Raw genomic sequence first — 20,599 nt, 5'->3', positions numbered from 1 at the left:
GCCTGGTAGGGAATGGAATTAATAGGAAGAGCCTTGAAGACAGAAGTCACATCCAAGAGGGTGATTGGAGATGGTGGTTTTTTTTTTTTTTTTTTTTAAAATGTATGTATATTTTGTTTGATTTTAAAATTGGGTTCCTCAGTCCTTTCCATCCCAGTTTGATCTGGACCGTCTACATCCTATAGGACCCACTGGAGGGTGGAGCCAGATGCTGAAGTGGATGGTCCAGATTCAAACCCAGTGTGTACAGCATATGGAGGAGGAGGCTGTGAGAGGGATGGGGCTTCCAATAACCTAACTAGCATATGTCTCATCAAGGTATGAGATTTAATGACTTGGACAGCAGTGGTGGGTCATTTTGACAGATAATTAACCAGTGTAGAACTGGATTTTGGTAGAATCCATGCTCAGACAAGTCCATGTCAGTAAAAATGTAGATTTAGATGGTGTGGGAATCAACCAGGTCCTCACAAATAAAACAAGCAAAATTTGGTGGACTTTTGAATTGAGATATGGGAGATTTGTAGTTTGTATCTGGTTTCAAGTAATCCCCCATTTCAACCAAGTCTATCACAAGATTCCTATTACAAAATCAGCCAAAAGATTTGAAAAAGGATAAATTTTCTTGCAGACAAGAAATACCCATGATTAGTTAAGGTTGGCAAACATAGAATACTGCAATAAATGGATGATAACAGAAGCTTTGTTTCTTATCTTGGTTTTCCTTTGTTTTCCATTTTTCTTTTTCTATCAAGAATTTGTGTGAAATTCTGAGTACTCCTCTCTTTTTCTTGACTAACTTTTGTGCCAGATGCCTTTCCAATAAAACTGACCCTCTCTCTCCTTTTGGCTTTCCAACTTATTTTCCAAAATCATGATCACTTTGAAAAGTTTCATAATTGGGTGGAAAGAACAAAATGTTTTGAACCTCTTTTTAAAAAATAAATGGTATCTTCCTTTTCCCCTTAGAAAACTACTCAAAACTCCACCAACTCCTCAAATCATTCATGTTTTCCAATTTAAAAATTACCCATCATTTCTTTTGTTTATCTCTTCATCATTTTATTTTTCTGATTTGATCATGCAAGTGTATGCTTGTCTGCAAGACTTGAACCAATATATCAAAAGAAGTAAACTGGTATAATCCTATAATTAAATAGGAGAACCACAATAATGCGGTTGTCCTCTAATGGATTGCAGCCCTATGTATTCCTGAAACTTGAATGCAGACAAATTCTGATACATTATTACAGATTACTGACATACTCAATATGACTAATATATTAATTGCAGAATGCCTTTAATTTCTCTTCATCATTTTCTATTTGTTTAGATGGAAATTAACGTGTGCAACAAGTATGTAAAACTCTGTTGATGAGGCATGCATTGTTACAATTATGTGACATTAGTATTTGATGATTCAAGCATATGTTTTATTTCTTTACAAACATGTACACTCTACATTATAAAGATGTTAGCTGGGTGAAGCTTCCATAAAACCAGTGCTGAGGACTTCTTGATAATCCTTGATGACCCGGGTTGCCTTCAATTACACATCATAGGCCAAGCTAGTGATAGAACTGTGTGGGGTAGCATATTGGTTATATGGGATAATTGATGTTTTTGGAATATAATCATGTTAGACATTGTAATACAAACATGGGAAGCCAAAGGTCACAACTAGGAAATGAGTGTATGATAGAAGAAATATCTGATGAAAATTATGACTGAAGGAACAGTGTGCTGAGTCTGCTGACTTCTGTTATTAAAACAGAGTAGCAGTTAAAAGGAATATTAATTTTCATCAAAGTAGTATTGTTTCTGTCACTGGATGACAAAATATTCCAAAAGCTGTGCATGGGCATACAAACATCCAAACTAATGAGTTTCTCCAAATTTTTTATTTTTATTACTTTCCTTAAACTTGTTTTGGAGCTTTTGAATCAGAGAACCTTCACCGCCTTCACCACCACCTCCTCCTCCACCACAATAAATAATAGTAACGATTAATAATATATTTTCCTTGTGTTTTAGCATGTCCACTTGTTCTAACATATGAAGCTTCCTTGACCTTAGCAATGTCTTATTTTCAGACATCTCATTGTATAAAGAACATTAAATTAGACCCCATGAAAAGATACTTGTAATCACCATACCTCATCATGCACTCGTGAGCTTATCTTATAGGGCATATGAGCTGTTCTTCAAGTCAACCATCGTTACATGTTTATTCCCCTTGTTCTTTTCCTACCCATGTTAATAATATTCAGACTTTTCTGTTATTGAGCATCTCATCAAACTGAAATTACTCTGCTGTATAACCTTTAGCTTTTGCAATTTGTTCTGTTCTCAGACACAGCCTCTGCTAAATGTTTAGTTGTTGATATGGAGTCCTGGACTCCTAGGCAAGGCGAGAGTCACAGACTCACAGCAGTGTCCAACTCTGACTTGTGTCAATCTGGGCTTCTGGAGCATATAGAAGGGGGTGCTTAGTATTGTTACAGTGGTAAGTTCACCTGACACTATGTCGGTGACGGTCACCAAGGCCAACAGGTACAGTGAGGGGTCTAAGACACATTATGGTTACAGGCAGACCATGGCTGGGGCGATCTAATCCAGAATCAATAGTAGGTTTTGGTTTGTATTTGTCGAGGAAGCTGCTGAGCTGGGATTCTTTTACATGGCTTGAATATTATTACCCCAAGACCTAACAGCATTAGAATTGGCGGGTCCCTGAGTTCATCTGTAGCAGGAAAGGAAAAAACATTAAATAGGAAAGAAAAGGTTTGTGGGGCTTTACTGATAAGAAAATGTCATCACTCTACATAAGTCCTTGCCCTTAAATCACATTAGCTACTATTTAGATCCAAAGAGCAATGACAGAAAGAAGAACCATTTGAGTAGAGAAGCACCCTTTTCAGAATGTGCTGAATTAGTATTAGTGATTGCTCTGATGCCACAAAGTTGTCTTACTCTTTGAAGCATTGCTGCTCAGACTGGCCGGATATTCTTTGGCAAGTAGTAGTGATGCCATTCAAATTAGAAAGCTAGTAGGCAATTAATAAATTACAAATCTTTTAGGGATAACAACCGTCTGCCTGCAGTAGCTTTATCTAATTGATTAGGCCCTGGTCTTCCAATTCCTATGGCAAAAGCTGTAGCTTCGAGGAATAGATTCAACAAGGGACACTGAGGCAAGCCAAAGTCCTACATATTGGAACAGTTTTAATGAAGACATGACATGATTAAATACCTTATGAATGATCATAGGTAAAACACACAGGCTGTTCTTTGGCTCCCAGATGGACATGGTGGCTCCAAGACAGTACATTTTCACCTGCAGTCTACTCAATTAGCAACTGGATAGCCCTACACTAGTGCTGATCCAGCTCTCAATTACGAATGTCCAAAAGGGTGGTCAGTAAAAGGCTCCTTTTAGTACTGCAACTCACCATGAGAGACTATAAACCCCATATCATTATGAAAGGTGGAATGAATGTAGAAGGCCCTTCTAATTATTTACCTGCAGCTGAAAGATCTGGTGGCCTCTTTCCACCGTCTAATTCAGCATGTAAACTGAGAAGCATGCCACGAGGAGAGCTCATAGCAGTGCAGCCTTAGCCTCTCTGTTCCATAGATGCAAGCTTTCATTTCATTCCCTGTGTACTCAAACCATGTTGAATTAACTTTTTCAAAAATTCCTTTACTTTAGTACCCCCTTAAAGGCCTTGCCTGAGTATTGCAGTGGTGGGAGATTGAGGACTAGTAGAATTCATGAAGATTGAGTTTTGGGGCACTATAATGAAATTGTCATTTGAAATGGAGGGAGACATAATCCATGTGTCCTTGAACGAGTGGAAGTGCCTCTTTTCATTATTCTCAAAGCCATCTTTTCCTAAGTTCTCTTTTAAATTCCCAACAAGGAAAACTAAGTGACAAGAAAGAGCAACTATCACTCCAGCTATTGGCACTATACTTTATGCTTAATCATTTTCCATCTCAATTATATTTTAGAGGTGGGCTTAAAACACTTGTGCTACCACATTAATGTAAATCGGGATGTAGAGAAACAGTTGCAGCCACCATGGAAATCAAACCAAACATTTAGCAAAATAGACCTTTCCCTCAATCTGATACCTAAGTTACTGTCTTATTTTTGGCTTAGAGGATTGCAGTGTCCACTTTTTGCCTAAAAGTCTTTGCATCATCAGTTCTTTTAGAAATTATTCAAACTTTTATCAGTGAGGAGGAACTGTGATTCATAAACTTTGTTGGAAACATGCCACGTTACCTTGCTTGGATTACTGAAATTGATAGCTCAAGTTCAAGAAGGGTCCATTATAGATGACCCTTAATGTATCCTACTTAATAGGCCCATTAGCACTAGTAGGAGACATTATCACATGGATATATCATAATTGTTAGTTAAATCACAACTAAATTCATTCATCTTTTGTCTTGTCAAGTAATAAGCTATGATGATGGAAACATGAGCCTCACCACTTAATTACATCGCTTACCATATATAGAAACTTAAATATCTAAATAACAATCATTAGCATTTAAATGCTACAGTTCATTCACCATTAATCTCCTTGATTAGTTAGTGTAATAGTGGGTTTGTCAACATGCATTAGCATTAGCATCTGATTCATTGAAGCTGAAAAGAAACCAAGGCCCCAAATTATACTGGGAATTGACTTTAGCAAGAAGGCAACATTATAAGAAAGTTTTAATGCCTTTTAACCCCATCAATTATCGACAAGCTTTTGAGGCCTTTAACCCATCAGTTTAGCAAAAGCTGTCAGGTTGAAATGTTCTCTTTGTCCCCCGACCTTGAATAATTACGTTCATGCTTTTGCATTATAGTGGGAAATGAGGATAGACTTTCTTCTCACATTTACATCATTACCTTCAGTTTTTGGGAGAGAGCTTATGCCCCTAAGTGAACTACTTGAGATTCTAGTAGGGTTCTTGAGTTGAGTCTTTTCAGTCACTGTGCTTCTAGAATTCCAAGCTCTCATTGGAGCAGACTTAACAGTTTGTTTATTAAAGGTGTCTGATCAAGTTCGTAACCGAAAATTCATGGAAACTTGCACACAAACCTCAATTTGAGTCACTTCTACAATTCTAACCAAAACACCCTAAAATGTTTTGATTGCTGGAGTGCCCCACATGTGCTATTGTTCCTTCATGGCATCATCTCCTAATTTGAACTGGAGACTGGCTTGTTGACTTGACTTCAATTAGAAGGCCTACAAGGTCACTGGATTTACAAGGCATTTAGCCAATTTGGAGCTAGCAACTTCCAGAGTTATCAATGAAATTAGAAAAGAGAAGATAGAAATTATGACATGGTATTGACCCTTGTGCCTGACTATAAGAGGATAAACTCAATTAGTAATTATGATGTCAAACTGGAGCTGATCATTGCCCCAGTGAACCAAACCCATTTCAATCTCACTGAATAATCCCAAAGGGAGAGTACAGTTCAGCTGAGTTGTAGACCAAAAATTAAACCGAAAATTGGGACTTCCATCCAAACCCCACCTCTCAATCACCATGGTGAAATTCAAAATTTATGGGTACAGAGATATAATCAGAATACTCACCTTATGCACACACCAGACTCATCTTACACCTGACATGCACCCTAGCACTTCCCAGGGACTCTCACAGTCTCACATGAGTACCAAACCCCCTAATGGGGGGGGGGCCCAAGACCATGAAACGACAAAGGCTCTCATCTGAGCTCTGTGCATTCTTAGTTAGAACAGAGAGATTCTCCACATTGAATGCATCTGAGAATGAGTAAAGCAAACATCTGTTGTAGTAAAGAAAACAAGAGCCAGATTTTATTCTCAACACTATTTCTGCCCAACTACTCAATCAACTTGGCATGCTCAAGGCTGGATCTCCCTACTCCTTGCTGAATCCTTGTTCATGGATAAAAGTGGAACTATTAACACACTGTTGACATATCTTAAATGCCTTATTCTTGGGTAAAAAAAAGAAAAAAAATCAGCTTTTCAGCTAAGCATATATGATTGGTTGGTAGAGCAGAGTGGCTCCATATAGTCAACTGATGGTGCTAATTTGTTCATACATCATCCATTGTGTTTTCTCGAGTTTCTCAGAGTTTCCTTTGTGGATTCAAACTATGCCCCTCAGTTTCTTGTGTTGCATCATGAGATTGTCCTTGGGTTATCATTGAGCACATGCCCCCTAGTTGACTGGGTGTTATTTGATCACAGGCACATCCAGCAAATTGATAGGGAATATTCTTCATAAATTGTATCAGACTACTTTTAAGTTCTGCTTTTGTGGCTTTTACATGAACCAGCTGACTGGTCCAGTTTCATAATTGATGTAAAGTTGTGTCATTGTTTTGTAGATTATACTTCCCAGTAACTTCACCTACATGGTTGAATCAAGCATGCACAAACATTTGTATTGGTCTCGACTGGTCTAGAAATACCATGCTGTATTTCAACAGGAAATTTAATGCATACTTAATTCTAATATGGCTCCAAATTCCACTTCTCATCCCACCTAATATAAGAGATGGAAAAGCCTCTACGGAGCTCACCAACTAGTAGCAATCTACCTAGGTTAAGTAGGTTTGCTTTCGCAGTGGGAAACACAATCTAATTCTTTGATTGTGAATATGTCCAGACATGGGACTTGTTAATACAGGCAATGATCACAAGCGATGGCTAAAATTTGACATTGGTGACTCTGAACACAAATTTTCGTGCATTCTTATAGTGCAAATAGAAGATTTGGAGTTTCAATAGGAGACATGCTCCGGGTGAATAAAGGAGGTTCTAGAACTGGATTGTTTAGCAAATACCATAGCACATAGTACTCGGAGCCTTGAAAGCAAGCCAATCTTCCATAGATAGTATTCCTTTCAATTTCAGGTTAGTACCTGCCTCAGACAGGAGCCAAACATTTGTCTTCTTTTCCAATGAAGTAACATAATCTTTTTAAGTTGACATTTCTGTTTGGCCATGGAAGTAACAATGAAAAACCTCCTTTTGTCTGACAGTGCCTTAGGAGATCCATTCACACATGCCTTGCCTGCATTAATCTCCTTTGCTTGATCATGTTCAATACAATCATGGATTCTATACGAGGAGAAATATGAGATACATTCTTTTAATGTGGATTTCTACAACCCAATATAGAGCTCATGAAGAAAGCCAAGGCGAGAAAGAGTGAAGAGCTGTCTCCAAGTTATCTTTGCCCCCAAACTTAACTAACAAGACCCATAAATATTTATTATTAATTTTTCATGTCATATGATTGCAGAAAACCAGAGATCTTAATCCTAATAGAAAAATCTCCCTGAAAAAAGCAACCCATTGGAGGAATTGGAAAATCCATTTGCTTGGGAGGACAGAACTTTGCACAAAATTTCTTAATCTCATTTTTGTCTTCTTACACATATCCCTCAGTCAGCCAAAAAGGAATAGTTCCCTATGTTGGTCCAGCAAATCCTGCTGGAAGATAAAGGCATTGCTAGCTAAGTGCATTCAGAAAAATACAGGATTGAGTTTTAGGCCTTCCATTGCCTGCACTACTTCAGCAGACGAAGCTGCATCCTGCTGGCAGTCTGCCAAGGATGTCAATTACAATGATCATCCGAAATAAGTATGCATGGCCTATTTGGATTAATGGGCCTGTTAGCTGTTTAGAAGCAAGGGAGGATCATTATGACTACAACAGAACTACATAACTTACTGTTAGTTCAATAAATCTGACTAGCTCCAGTGCATTACATGTGAACCAAGCCCATCCAACAAAAAGTTATGGCATAAGAGAAATCTGATCCACCCTCTTGAACCAAAAATCAACACTTACCTTCACCACATAGCTGAAATATAAGTTGAATGAAAGAGTCACTAAAGTATTAACATGTTCTTGAAAAAGAAACTTCAACAAGGCCACCGCCATAGCTCTTGACTATGTACTTCATATTCACAACATCCTACCAGAATTCTCTCTTGTTGAGGCATCTGGTTCAAATCAAATCCCCATGCTCTTGACTAGACCAATCTGTGCAGATTATTGAAATCTATCTCAGGAATGCAATTTCTCCTCTAGTTTGTGGAGCTTGTTTGCCAACTTCTTCAGATCAGGTTTGTGGAATACAGATATCAAGTAGCGAGACACTCCCACATTGCTGTTTTTTCCAAAACTACCAAGCTTATTCAGCATTGACATCTGAGACACTTGCATTTTTCCTTTCTTTTCCTGTTTGTCCATCTTAGCACAGTCATGTTGTAGAAACTACTCATTGAAGATAATAGAGAGGAGAGAATGCAAATCTTCCCCATTTTGTTAATGATATATAAAGATTCTAAGCATATTGTCAATGAGACTCCTCAATATGCTAGATGGGTTGCCAAGGATGAACAACCCTTATCCCTGTCCTGGCTCACATACCTACCCCAATTTGAGGCATCATTCAATTTCTGACCCAAACAAGGTGTAGGACTTGGCATCCAGTCGGTGTAATCCCATCCATGACCCAAAATATAGAACTGGATATCAAATTCCTTCACTATCCCAAAATTCATTTTCTCGAAAATAGTCATCCCATTTGCTACAGATGTTACAGTACCAAACTGGCCTGTGTGCACACTGATTTACCTATATTGTAGCCTGCTTTTATGTGCATAGTTTGTCCATAGTTTGTCCATAAAATCTAAAATATCACCATGTCAAAAATAATACATCCACCTCATCTGGCTTCTTCAAGACTTTTCTGTAGAAATATTAGTATATCACACTAACGTAGTTAGCAAATAGGGGTCTAAGAAGAAGGAGAAGCAGGAATGCATCAATGGAAATTCAGGTAGTCTTCTTTCTAGGATGTCAAGAGGAATCCATTCAAAAAGCAGGATTGATACATCCATGGAAAAACCAATCAATCTAGTTCAAGAAATGCAGAAAAACATAACAGGGCACTACAAAAGAGACCAGACGTAGTCAGCAATAGCACTTTCAGGAAAGGAGCCAGAAGTGTTATATTCACTGGTTGTGGAATATCTTAAGATTTGAATGAATCAACTAGAATTAGTTAGTCACAACATTCCAGAATGTCATCATCATCCATAATTTGATATTCAAATAAAATCAAATATAGAAGTCATCAATTGTTCCATTAAGGAGCCTAGCAAGGTGAATGTGAGTGTAACAGTGGCAATGGGAACCCAGTCCACACCAACTAATGTGATGGGCCAGATGAGTAGTGCCTAAAAAAATGAGAAATAGGTAATGTCCAATACCGGATACCAACTCAAAAATAAGTGGGTCCAAAATAAAACTCGACCGTTGCTGTAAGGTGAAAACGATGGTCCCCATTTGGAAGTTGTCTTTTTGCCATGCCAATTTGGTGTCTGTGATGTATATCCTTTTTTCTTTCTTTCTTTTTTTCATTTTAATTCTAAAGAATCCAATTCATTCAAACCAGATCATGTGATAGTGTGTTACCTTTTTTGCTTTTTCTTGGGGTTCTTCTTCTTCTTCCTTTAATCGTTTGGGCTTTTAGATTGTTATCAACTATATCATTCCTTTCTTTCCCTCTTTCTTTCTTTCTTTTAATCCAATCTTTAGCAACTGAGAAGGATCACACTGTTCTTGAGTCCCCATGGCTACTGAGACTGTTATATCAGATCATACTGCTATTAATGAGGTAAGCTCTTGGTTTTTTATCCTCTTTTTTCATATTCAATTAACCATAAATTCAGATGTGAAGTAGTTCTTGGGTTATGGAATTCAAAATGATTAGAACTTTGTGGGTTTCTTCTTCCTTTTTTTTTAAAATCCTTTTTGAGCAAAGACCCAGTTGTGACTTAGGTTTGTATTGTTGGAATTAGATGATCGAAGTCATAATTATGCCCATATTTAAAGTTGTTTATATTGTGAAATCTACTTGAGTATCTGGTTTGAAGGCATCTTAAAAGCCATCTGGCTGTGTGGAATTGGCAAACCTTTGAGCTTTTATGAGAAGTCGATAGTTTCCCTTCACAGTTTTTCATAGTTCTGGGTTTAGTCCTATATCAAGTTGAAGTTTGATCTTTGAAGTCCTGGTACCAAATGTTATGCAAATATACTTTTTAGGGGAAAATTCAGGATTTGCAGTGTGAAATAGTAAGTAGTATGTCTACTATTAGATGGTGATTTCTATGTTGTGAACTGAAGGGAGTTTCAAAGTATATCAGATAGTCAGTAAAATGACATCTATCTAATCTCATTCTTTGGGAGAAGCAAATAGTGGTTATAATATGGATTTTCCTGTAAATCCATCAGGTGTTTATGAATTGAACTCTAAAGGAAACACGCATTCTTCACATGAAAGTTTCCCTTAAGTATCTAGTCAATTCATCTTGTTTTCTTATTCTTTTAAGCTGTCCCATGAAGTATCGGAACCTACCACTCCTTTCTGAGATTTCAATCAGAGAATTGATGATTGATGAAGTTAAGAGGCTTAAGAGTTAAAATTAATTATGGTTACACTTTCTTGCAGTCAGTGGCACCCCTTTATCGCTATGTTCAATATTCTCAATTTTCATTTTTGGATCATCATAGTTCTTATATTTGTTCATCTAGTCTTTTCTCTCTGACTTTCCATATTTAACTTCAATGGGAAGACCGAACAATTTTCTCTTCCACCCACTGTTTCTTTCTGTTGTTCTTATTGTATTTTTTGAAGTGTCATTCTTGTTCTTGAATCCTTTTAGTTGAAGCTGATCATTTTTCATTTACCGCATCAGGTAGAGAAGAAGGTGAATGAGGAAGTAAAAACAGTTCCACCAGAGCTAGTTTCTCCATCCAATGAAACTGAAGAAGAAAAACCCAAAGCTGAGGCATCTCCGAGTCCAGAAGCTCCATCTAAATCAGAAGAAAAGGAGGAGGTTGAGCCTTCTTCTATAATCAGAGAGATTGAGAAGACTGGTGAAAGTCCTGTTGTGGATGAAGAAGTAAAACCGGTTGAACAAGAGACACTTTCTTCAGTGAAGGAAATTGAAGAAGAAAAATCTATGGTTGAGGAAGAAAAGGCACTTGAACAGGAGACAATTTCTCCATCCAAGGAAACTGAAGAAGAAAAACCAAAGGCTGCAGAATCACAAAGTCTAGAAGTTACTTTGCCTGAAGCAGAAGAAAAGATGGAGGATAAGCGGATTGAGCCTTCTCCAGTAATCAAAGAGGTTGAGAAGTCTGGTGATGCTCAGGTTTCAGATGAAGAAGTAAAACCAGTTGAACAAGAGACAATTTATCCATCCAAAGAACCAAAGGCTGGGGAATTGAGAAGTCCTGAAGCTCCTTCATCTAAATCGGAAGAAAAAATGGTGGATGAGCAGACTGAGCCTTCTCTAGAAATCAAAGAAGTTGAGAAGATCGGTGATGCTCTTTCAGGAGAAGACATAAAAACTGTAGAACAAGAGACACTTTCTCCATCCAAGGAAACTGAAGAAGAAAAATTGAAGGCTGAGGAAGTAAAAAAAGTTGAACAGGAGAAAATTTCACCATCCCAGGAAACTGAAGAAGAAAAACCAAAGGATGCAGAATCGCAAAGTCCAGAAGCTCCTTCATCTAAACCAGAAGAAAAGATGGTGGATGTGCAGACTGAGACTTCTTCCATAATCAAAGAGGTTGAGAAGACTGATGACACTCCTGTTTTGGATGTTCCAGTTGAAGATAATTCCACAGAAGCAAAAGAATCCTTTCCTGATGCTCCAGAGCCAGTAGTCCAACCAGCAGTTGAGTCAGTTGAAGAACAACCACCAGAGAAACCAGCAGTGGAATCTATTGAGAAACAGCCAGATGAGAAAAGAAAGATTGTTGACAGTGCTGAATCATCAATTGAAGCCATTAAGGAAACAGAGGAGCCAGTGGAAGTTTTTCCTGTCAAAGAATCAGAAGCAGTAGTCAAAGAAAGAGAGGATTCAGAGAGTGGGTCCATAAAAGTAGAAAAACAAGAACCGGCAGTTCCTGAAGTGGAGGAAAAGCCACAAGAAGAACCTGAAGCTACTGAAAAAGTCAACACAGAATCTGATATTGAGCATAAAGAAAGCGCTGAAATTGAAATAGTCAAAGATAAAGAGACTTTGGCTGATAAGGTTGAGGATACCATAGTCTTGAAAGAGGAGGAAACCAAGAAAGATCAGGAGCCTTTTCCATCTGCAACTGCAGACCAACTTGTTCTAATTAATCAGGAAGCTCAAGCTGATCCAAAAGGAGATGGATGGGAAACCTCTCTTCCTCGTGTTTCAGAAAAGGAAGTCAAGGAGTTGGAAAAGATTAAAGAGGATGAAGCAAACTATGTGAAAACTGAAAATGAGAATGAAGAGCATGTGAGTACCAAGGAGTTGACCCAGCCAGAAATACTGAAAGTTGAGGAAGTGAGCAATTCCATTTCTAACGCTGAGGTTACTGAAAAATTGTTGGAAGGGAAGAACGCGAACACTGAAGAAGATAACAAAGATAATGTGATTATATCAACCCAGCCAGAATCAAAGACAATCGAGGATGCTAGTAGTTCCCTTGCTGCTACTGAGGTTACTGAAAAATTGTTTGAGGGAGAGAATACTAGCAGAGATGTTGAGCTGTTTTCTGAAAACAAGAAAGAAGAGCTGACATCAGTGGAAACTGACAAAGATGGGGAGTTGGAAGGAAAACTGGATGAAGTCACTACTGCTGATATTGTTAAGCCAACTACAGAGCCCCCAGAGACTGAATTGGAAGTGAAAGGAGAGTCCCGGGAGACTGAATTAGAACTGAAAGAAGAGGAAACTGCAAAAGCCAGTAAAGAAGTTAATGAGGCTGCAAAATCCGATGTTCCACTGGAGTCTGCCAAGGATGGGGTCGATGAAAAAACTACCCAGGACCTGCCAAAGCAAGAAGTTTCAGCCAAGCGAGCTCAAAAGCAATCAAATAACATAATATCAAAGGTGAAACAGTCTCTTGTGAAGGCGAAGAAAGCTATAACTGGAAAATCTTCAAGATCAACCCAGCGTGATATCAAAATCAGTAGCGTTTGAAGTCATAAACTTTGCAGAGATTTATATGGACGCATTGTTCCTTCCATCATTTTCATGAAAAATATAGCATAATAGTGGTTTGCATCAGGGTTGCTGTTTTCTGTTAGTCTTTGGCTTGTCGGTGTGATGATAGCAAAGGTGTGTACATAGTTGAACAACACGCTCTGCTCCATCTTGTAAAAACTACATACTTCTTCGCTTTCACTTTATTCTTTTTAGTTGTATGCATTGTTTGCTTGTTGGTGATTGATTGCTGTCAATAATGGTCGTTGGATCAAACGTTTCAATTTTTAAGATGATGTATAGATTTGTGTTCTGGTTGTGATTAATGTTTATCAGCACTGTCAATACTATTCTTCTGCATTTCACTTGATAAGATAATTTTGATTCTTCCAATTAGATTTTGCTTCAAGGCAAATCAAGTGTACTGTACTAAATTTGCTAGTGCTTAACTCAACAAGCCTTATTTCAACTACATAGAATCAGCTAGATGAATCCATTTTCTCAAAATTTGTCCTTTTTCTTAAATCAGCTAGATCATCATGTCTCTTCTCAGAGATCGAACTTCATTGTTTTTTAACCTTTCATTTCTCTTTGTAGTCCCTTCAACTTGAACCAATTACTTTCATACCAGTATAATCATTAAATTTGGGCAACATATTGATTGTTAGGAAAAAAAAATGAAGTCAGTGACTGAAGCAGAGTTCATTTCCTAATTATTCCAAATATGAAAATTTTATGTTATAGAACTCAATGGTTTGTAGAATATGATTACTGTTAACATCAATCTGGGTTTTGCAGGAAAAAAAAAATCCTATACAATACTAACAAGCTTCATACCCCACTAAAACGACACAATGGGTCAAGAAATCCATGATTAAGCAAGTAGAAAGCAGCCTTAAAGTTGTATTTTTCTTTTGAAAAGGTGTGGGTACAGGGTACCTCAATGATGGAAGGGAGGCCAGTGATTCATGGGTGGAGGAGGATTAGGACGTTTAAAACCATTATTGCCCACACGTGGACTCATGGAAGAGGAGTCATGATGGATTGATTGGATACCCAGAAGGAATTAAGATGAAATTTCATGGCTGTAATGCTGTCACCAGGAGCTAAACAGAGAATACAACCTAAATCAAGCACTTGATGTGAACGGTACTTCACCAAATCCTATATCTAACTTCAGAGCAAACTATTCTTACCTAGTTTGTCCATATCATAAACACATCCACAAATATTAAGAACCACTAAACACCATCAAATGCATAAGTTATAGGAATAGATGAAGCTGTTCTAATACCCACAACATGGAGAGAGAGAGAGAGAGAGAGAGAGAGAGAGAGATGATTTGCTTGCCAAAACTATGATTTCATTAATTTAAAGAATTATTAACACAGGTCTTAAACACATTTGAATACATGTTCTAAGAAGTTCAACTCTTTTGACATTGGAATAACTGGGTGGGCACGGAAGTGAATGTACAAATGCAAGAGAAAGGTTCAACTCTGAAACTCTTCATCGTACCAAAATCTGTGCAGTTTTTAGTCTTTAGTGTCCTGAAACTAATATTCTGATCGTCATTGTCAGGGTTCCACCTCACTCTGCAACTCCAAGGAACGTTTTTCTCAATAATTGAATGAGATGTGCCCAGATCTCTGACAAACAATTATAAGATTCAATCTCCATAGGCTGCAAAACTGATTCCTCTCTTCTCCATTCAGGTCGTCTATCATGTCTGTTAATGACAACGTGCATATACAAGTGGGTGTTAATATTTTCTTCATTGAATCAGCATTTAATGCTAATCACATGAATGGAAAATCAAGAATATGGACTCGCTAAAATCAACTCACAGGCTGCTCCACTAGGTACAATGTCATTTGTGCTGGCAGAGTCAAACACCTTCACCGTGACTAACATCTGGGGCTTGATCATTTTTTTGCACCAAAGCAGACTGCTCCTGACACTGACATTACAAACAACACAAGTTTATTGGATTGAGATTACGTAAGGCTAGACTGCAACTCATTTTAAAGGAACAATAGAAAGTTACAGACAATGTAGGGGAAAAGTTCTGGATGGTTGGTAGAATCTAGTAATCTGCCTTTATATACAAGGAACAAGTACAAATTTGTTATTATCTCTACTTCATTCCATTTCATTCCTGATGGGGGAGATTTCTGCATCCATAAACTAGGAAAAGAAGCTCTCTGCAAAGGCATTCCTGAAACTTTTACTAGGTACAAAACATAACAAGTAGTTATAGGAGTAGTAGTGATGGTCATACTATAAGAAACTGAGCATACAGTACCGAAGTATTTTTTGTCCAAATTCATTTTCCTCTTATAAATGAATTAGCATCTTAGTTGGCACTCCTATGGTTATGACACTTCAGTTAAGGCAATCTATGAAATGGCAAACACGGAGAAAGAACCTTCCTCCCACAAAGAAACTAGTGTTTTTGTCAGCATTCCTCCAGCTATGAGAGTTTAATTGAGGCAATAATGAGAGAGAGAGAGAGAGAGAGAGAGAGAGAGAGAGAGAGAGAGAGAGAGAGCAGAAAGAAAGAATCCTATATGCATGTGTGTGGATGAGACAGAGAGTAAAAATCCTATATCTAGCACATTTATGTTCCCCAACCCACACCCTAACCTGAATAAAAAAAATGAAGGTTAAAACACATTTTCATTTTATGTGAGGAAAGTTTTTGTATTAAACTAATTAAATTGATCATGTTTCTCCTGGAGTCTTCTTTTATAGCAGTTGTCAAAATTTTCCTAAATACCAAGTTCATCCATAAAAATATATGTTGCATCTACATTTTATGTAAAATGTACCCCACTTAGCTGACAGCAGTGATTTCAATTTTTTCTTTCAGAAATGCAACTCCATAGAGAATGGACAAACCTGACTTGATGCCATTGAGCTATTGGCATCATTGTTTTGCATCACTTGTGAGTTCACATTTTGTATCAGATCTTTTGAACTTGAGGCTGGAGCAGAATCAGGAACTTCCATAGAGCCTGCTGCCCCAGAGTCATTCAGTGCCATGGAAGACTTCATAAGGGGACTCCCAGACATAGGAATTAATGGTGCATGAGGCATCGACAAGGGAATTCCTTGACCAGGAAGCCCAAATACTTGAAGATTGGATCCCACCATCCCATGCAAATTAGGAGGGACCGAAATAGGTCGACCAGGGAAATGTGTTCCTTGCATTGGAGGTGCCTGAATAAAGGGGCAACTGGGAGAACCACCATTCATATCAAGCATGCCCATCCCATAACCCATCCCCATTCCCATGCCCATTCCAACACCCATGGGTGGAAAGTGACCCATATGAGCTGCATGTATGTGCTGCATTCCAGTCGGTAACATCATGGGAGGCATGCACAATCCGGTTCCCATTGACATAATCTGCGCAGCAATATGCCATGACACCAATGCAGTTACTTTGATCATCAAAATCCAGAAAAGAAAATAGAAAAATAAGTGAAAAAAAAAAGGAAAAAAAAAAAGAGAAAAGGTAAGAAAAGAAAGTTCACCTGTACTTGAAGTTGAAGGGTTTTCAAGTACTCAATGGCTTCATCAAGCATTGATGCTTTGTCCACCTTATCATACAAAATGCATGGTTAGGAGAATCAAACTATCAAGTATTAATTGGTTGTTTAATTCATTGTTTTAACCACATCTGCATGTTTCCATAGAATTTCAGAAATTAGTTACTTTCTGAAGCAACAAAAATCAGCTCAAAGTGGTCAAAACATTTTCTTTATGCAGTATCACAAGTAAAGTGCTGAGGGAAGTTGAACCCTAGGCATGTGAACTATACAAGGAGCTCCAGGAGAGAAAAGCGAAGAAAAAAAAAATATTAGGGCCAAAAGCTAAAGGCCAAAAACCAAAGACCTTAGACCATCCCCCAATGTATCAATGAAATCAAGAAAGAACAAGCATACCAGACTAAAAGTTTAAAACCTTGTCTGGGGTCAGCTTTTACTTTCAAATTTCCATGATTCTTGAAAAACTACCACAAATTAATTCTACATCCTCAAGACCAAAGTAAAACTGAATGTTAGAATCTAAACGCACAGTGAGATAACAGTCATTACAAAACTTATAGATGTCGTCAAGCCATTAGTTTGAATTGTAGATAACATATCAACCTTATTGCAGTTGGGTATGAGTTCTTGTAATGCACGCATCTTCTCGTTGATCCTGTCCCTTCTCCTCTGTTCCAAAAGGGCCAAAATAAGCACCAGAAAGGATCTTAAATTCCAGAACCAACACAGATGAAATAAAATCAAAGTTAAAATAAATAAAACAAGGCAGACAATGTCTTTTTATTACTAACCCTTTCGGATAAATTATGCACTTCTGCTGCTCGACTTCTCTTAGAACCTGTACCTCCCTTAGCAGGAGCTGATTTTCTCACACCCACTGATTCTTCTTCAACATCCTGCAAATAATTGATTTGTTGGTAACAGTGAAGAATGAGGCAAAGAAAGGAAAGATCTAGAAACAAGGAAAACAATGTAAATTGAACATCTTCACTCACTTCACTCGGGCATTCAGACTCCTCTGTGTCACGGCATTTTCTCTTTAAATTATGTTTTGGGTCATTTGAAGCTCTCTCCACGCTATTGCCTGAGCAAACAGAAGAACAAGCAACTGCTGGCTCTATACTCTTTTCACCATCTGGAATCCCTTTAGCAGTTCTTGCACCAAGAACTTGGTTGGAGGATTTTTCATTCTTGCAGGCACCTTCTTGGCAAATGACTGGGGATTGCTCAGCAGGAAGTGGTTCCTCCATAGTTTTAGCCACCACCGGTTTTAAATCAACACTTGCAGGCACCATAACAGGTTCACTATGAGAATCCACATCCTTCTGTAAACCACAACTGGAATCAACATGTCTGGATTCAGCAGGATTTCTACTGCTGGCAGCAGGCTGCTTATCCTTACTTCCAATCCTATCTTTGCTTGATGAACTAGGACCAGCAATAGCACCAATGTTCTGAAGATTAGCTTTGACAAGAGCCGCAGGTCGTGAGAAATGGGAGAAGTTCATCAACCCAGAGTTATTTCTAGTCTGTCCTGGATCTTGCTTCTGGGTCTTTGTGCTCGAAAAACCACTTGTGGAAGCTGGAAACCGAATGGAGTTGCCAGAAACTGTATGGTGCATAGCATTGCTTGTGTTATTACTAATGGGATCTGAAACTTTTGATCTCATAGATGGAAATAGCGTTTGACACTGCTGGGATGATGGGGGATATAACTGGCTACTTCTCGGCCTACTAGGCTCAACACCTGCTGCAGAAGCTTTAGATGCATTCCCTTGTTCTAGACTCACACCATTATGTGCAGAAATGGTATTGGAATCTTTAATTGTCTGATTATTACTATTCCTCTTCTCCCCGGATGCAAAATTGCAATGAGTGGATAACTCGTTTACAGTGACACCGGATAATTCTTGCAAGAAATCTGAACAATAATCATGTTGTAAAGATTCATCGATGGGATAATTCAACCAAGGTACCATATCATCGTCTTGACTCAACCCCATTTCAGCAGATGGCACGGACAATGGAAAATCATTCAAGATAAAATCCATTGACCCGAACTTTCCCATCTTTGAATTGGTGCCATGTCCAGTATCTTTATCACGAGGCTTAGGGGTGTGAGATGGAAAACTGTTAGATAAGGGACTCTTTCTAGCTCTACTGGACTGACCTTGCATCATAATCTGACCACCTTCCCATACTAGCTCAACAAAATCGTTTTCAGGTCTGCATTTAAAGCCCAGAATATGAAGCAAATAAATCAAAAGGGAAAGCCAGGAAATATCGGGAGTACTCAGTCATGCAATCAAGGACTAAGCTTGTAAATATGGTAAAATAAGTCAAATGAAAGAAATTGAACACTTACCCAAAAGAGAGATCATTTGTTTTCTGTTGCACTGATTCGGGTTTCCCCTTAGCCATTCGATAAAGCTCAGAGAAAGGCATGATGAGGATTTGAATTACTATTTTCTAATTGCTATCACAATTACTTTGCCATTGGTGCACTCTTATGATTCTATAAATCAACTCTCCCTCTCAACAACCCAAAAACTAGCATGGCCATCAGCGGAAGCCTAGTTAAAGACAATCCCGGTTGAAGTAACAGGAGCAAAAAGGAAAAGCCTTCTACTCCTTTTACAGTTACATAATTTCCAGAACAAAATCTTGCTTTTAATACCAATGTCCTAATCACTAAATTACATATAAATTAAAAATGATTTTATCAGTCAAACCAATTCTTTAATGACTCAGAAAGATCCGAAAACCCTCTAAATTAAGCTGCTTTGAGTTAAAAAACTCCATCCTTTCCGCTTTTTCAATCTTCAAATAATAAATTAAAAAAACCCCGGATAAACCCACAACAGATTTGCTAAATTATTCAATAAAATCTCAATAATCTCCACTAAAAACCAAGTACATAAAGAAACCCAAATCTCAGAACCAAGTAAGTAAGCTTCACCTCCAATTATATCACTCCAAGTCACAACCCAGTGAGCAAATTGCCATGGAACTCAATGAAAAGGAAACAAAAAACTTTTGGAAAATTGAAGCCTCCTCGAACCAAACAAAAAAAGACGCCAATCCAGATGCATGAAGATGTGGAAAAAACTGAAACTTGAGACTCAGAAGCTGAAGTTATCGAGAGAGGTGAGATGGGTGGTAGTAGAAGACGGCGAAAGGTTTGGGAACAATGGGAAGTCTTTGATTTGTTGCAGTGGCAGGGGGCTAACCCAACAACTGCCCTCTCACCTTTAACCACAGTCAAGTTCCTTTTTAACCAATCATACTTCATTTTCAAGTTTGCACTGCTTTTCTAGTTTTTTGAGTTTTTAAAATTTTTTTCGTCCATTTGTATGTGTAAGTGTGGGCCCATTGTCTCTATTCTCATCCAACGGTTCTTGTGAATTGTGTCACTCTCTCATTATTGAAATTGCACTATATTTAATTATTTTATATACACCCTGTGCCCCACACCACACACCACACAGTGCACACACCACCACACTCACCCTTTGGCCTCTTGGCCTCTTTGTTGTGAAGAGTAAATGATAGGGTGGTTCTAATCAGATAAGGGAGGTGCAGTGTCTCTGTTCCATGTATTCGAATTCAACAATATTATTCTATTCCATTCTATATGTTTTTAAATGTTATCCCAAAATGTAGTTATACTTGTGGGGTTTATATGTATTCATTCCCCTTTCCCTAATATAAAAAAACAACTCAAGATTGGGTGCCTTGCCCTTTTTCCTACTTCTAGCATTATCCATGGGTTTGAAAGTTTTGGGTTCTCAAGGATTCATAAAGTAATTGCCTTGTCCATCATGGGTTTCTCATTTATTCTACTCTGCTTTCATTGTCACCTAGACTTAGACTCTACATTTGTTATTATTTGTAAATGTAAAATCAAATTCTTTTATTTTACTTGAAGAATTTAAAGTATTTTGATTCTCAGTTAAAAAGCTGAAAATGTGAGATCAGATTACCACCTCC

At 38.0% G+C, this 20,599-nt stretch overlaps 2 protein-coding genes across 5 annotated transcripts; one reads left to right on the top strand and one right to left on the bottom strand.

The window, feature by feature from the left end:
• The first annotated feature begins 9,445 nt into the window (after nucleotides 1–9,445).
• LOC117930786 (retinitis pigmentosa 1-like 1 protein) lies at nucleotides 9,446–13,400 on the top strand. Its single transcript, XM_034851515.1, has 2 exons — nucleotides 9,446–9,703; nucleotides 10,785–13,400. The coding sequence occupies exons 1-2, from the start codon at nucleotides 9,659–9,661 to the stop codon at nucleotides 13,050–13,052; spliced, it is 2,313 nt and encodes a 770-aa protein (XP_034707406.1). The 5' UTR covers nucleotides 9,446–9,658; the 3' UTR covers nucleotides 13,053–13,400.
• Nucleotides 13,401–14,396: 996 nt separating this feature from the next.
• Nucleotides 14,397–19,860, bottom strand: LOC117930702 (transcription factor PIF3-like). Of its 4 annotated transcripts, none has more exons than XM_034851350.1 (9): nucleotides 18,975–19,860; nucleotides 18,780–18,835; nucleotides 17,605–18,530; nucleotides 17,401–17,505; nucleotides 17,213–17,278; nucleotides 16,595–16,660; nucleotides 15,957–16,466; nucleotides 14,903–15,015; nucleotides 14,397–14,798 (listed from the first exon to the last, which is right to left on the bottom strand). In XM_034851350.1, exons 1-8 carry the CDS (start codon nucleotides 19,052–19,054, stop codon nucleotides 14,944–14,946), a joined length of 1,881 nt encoding a protein of 626 aa, XP_034707241.1. In that variant the 5' UTR covers nucleotides 19,055–19,860; the 3' UTR covers nucleotides 14,397–14,798; nucleotides 14,903–14,943. The 4 variants fall into 4 exon arrangements, with proteins under 4 accessions (XP_034707241.1, XP_034707242.1, XP_034707239.1 ...); XM_034851351.1 differs by having other exon boundaries at nucleotides 19,569–19,859; XM_034851348.1 differs by having other exon boundaries at nucleotides 17,605–18,835.
• Between the last annotated feature and the right edge of the window lie 739 nt (nucleotides 19,861–20,599).

This window comes from Vitis riparia, chromosome 14 (genome assembly GCF_004353265.1).
Source record: "Vitis riparia cultivar Riparia Gloire de Montpellier isolate 1030 chromosome 14, EGFV_Vit.rip_1.0, whole genome shotgun sequence".
Classification (NCBI taxonomy): Eukaryota; Viridiplantae; Streptophyta; class Magnoliopsida; order Vitales; family Vitaceae; genus Vitis; species Vitis riparia.
This window is presented reverse-complemented; position numbering and strand designations above follow the sequence as displayed.

Excerpts from the sequence above, each read along its gene's own strand:
- LOC117930702 (XM_034851348.1), bottom strand. The coding sequence starts at position 19,054 with ATGCCTTTCTCTGAGCTTTATCGAATGGCTAAGGGGAAACCCGAATCA. Across the intron at positions 18,836-18,974 it reads ACAAATGATCTCTCTTTTGG|ACCTGAAAACGATTTTGTTG; the intron begins GTAAGTGTTCAA and ends CTTTAAATGCAG. Across the intron at positions 15,016-15,956 it reads GCTCAATGGCATCAAGTCAG|TGTCAGGAGCAGTCTGCTTT; the intron begins GTTTGTCCATTC and ends TTGTAATGTCAG.
- LOC117930786 (XM_034851515.1), top strand. The coding sequence starts at position 9,659 with ATGGCTACTGAGACTGTTATATCAGATCATACTGCTATTAATGAG. Across the intron at positions 9,704-10,784 it reads ATCATACTGCTATTAATGAG|GTAGAGAAGAAGGTGAATGA; the intron begins GTAAGCTCTTGG and ends TTACCGCATCAG.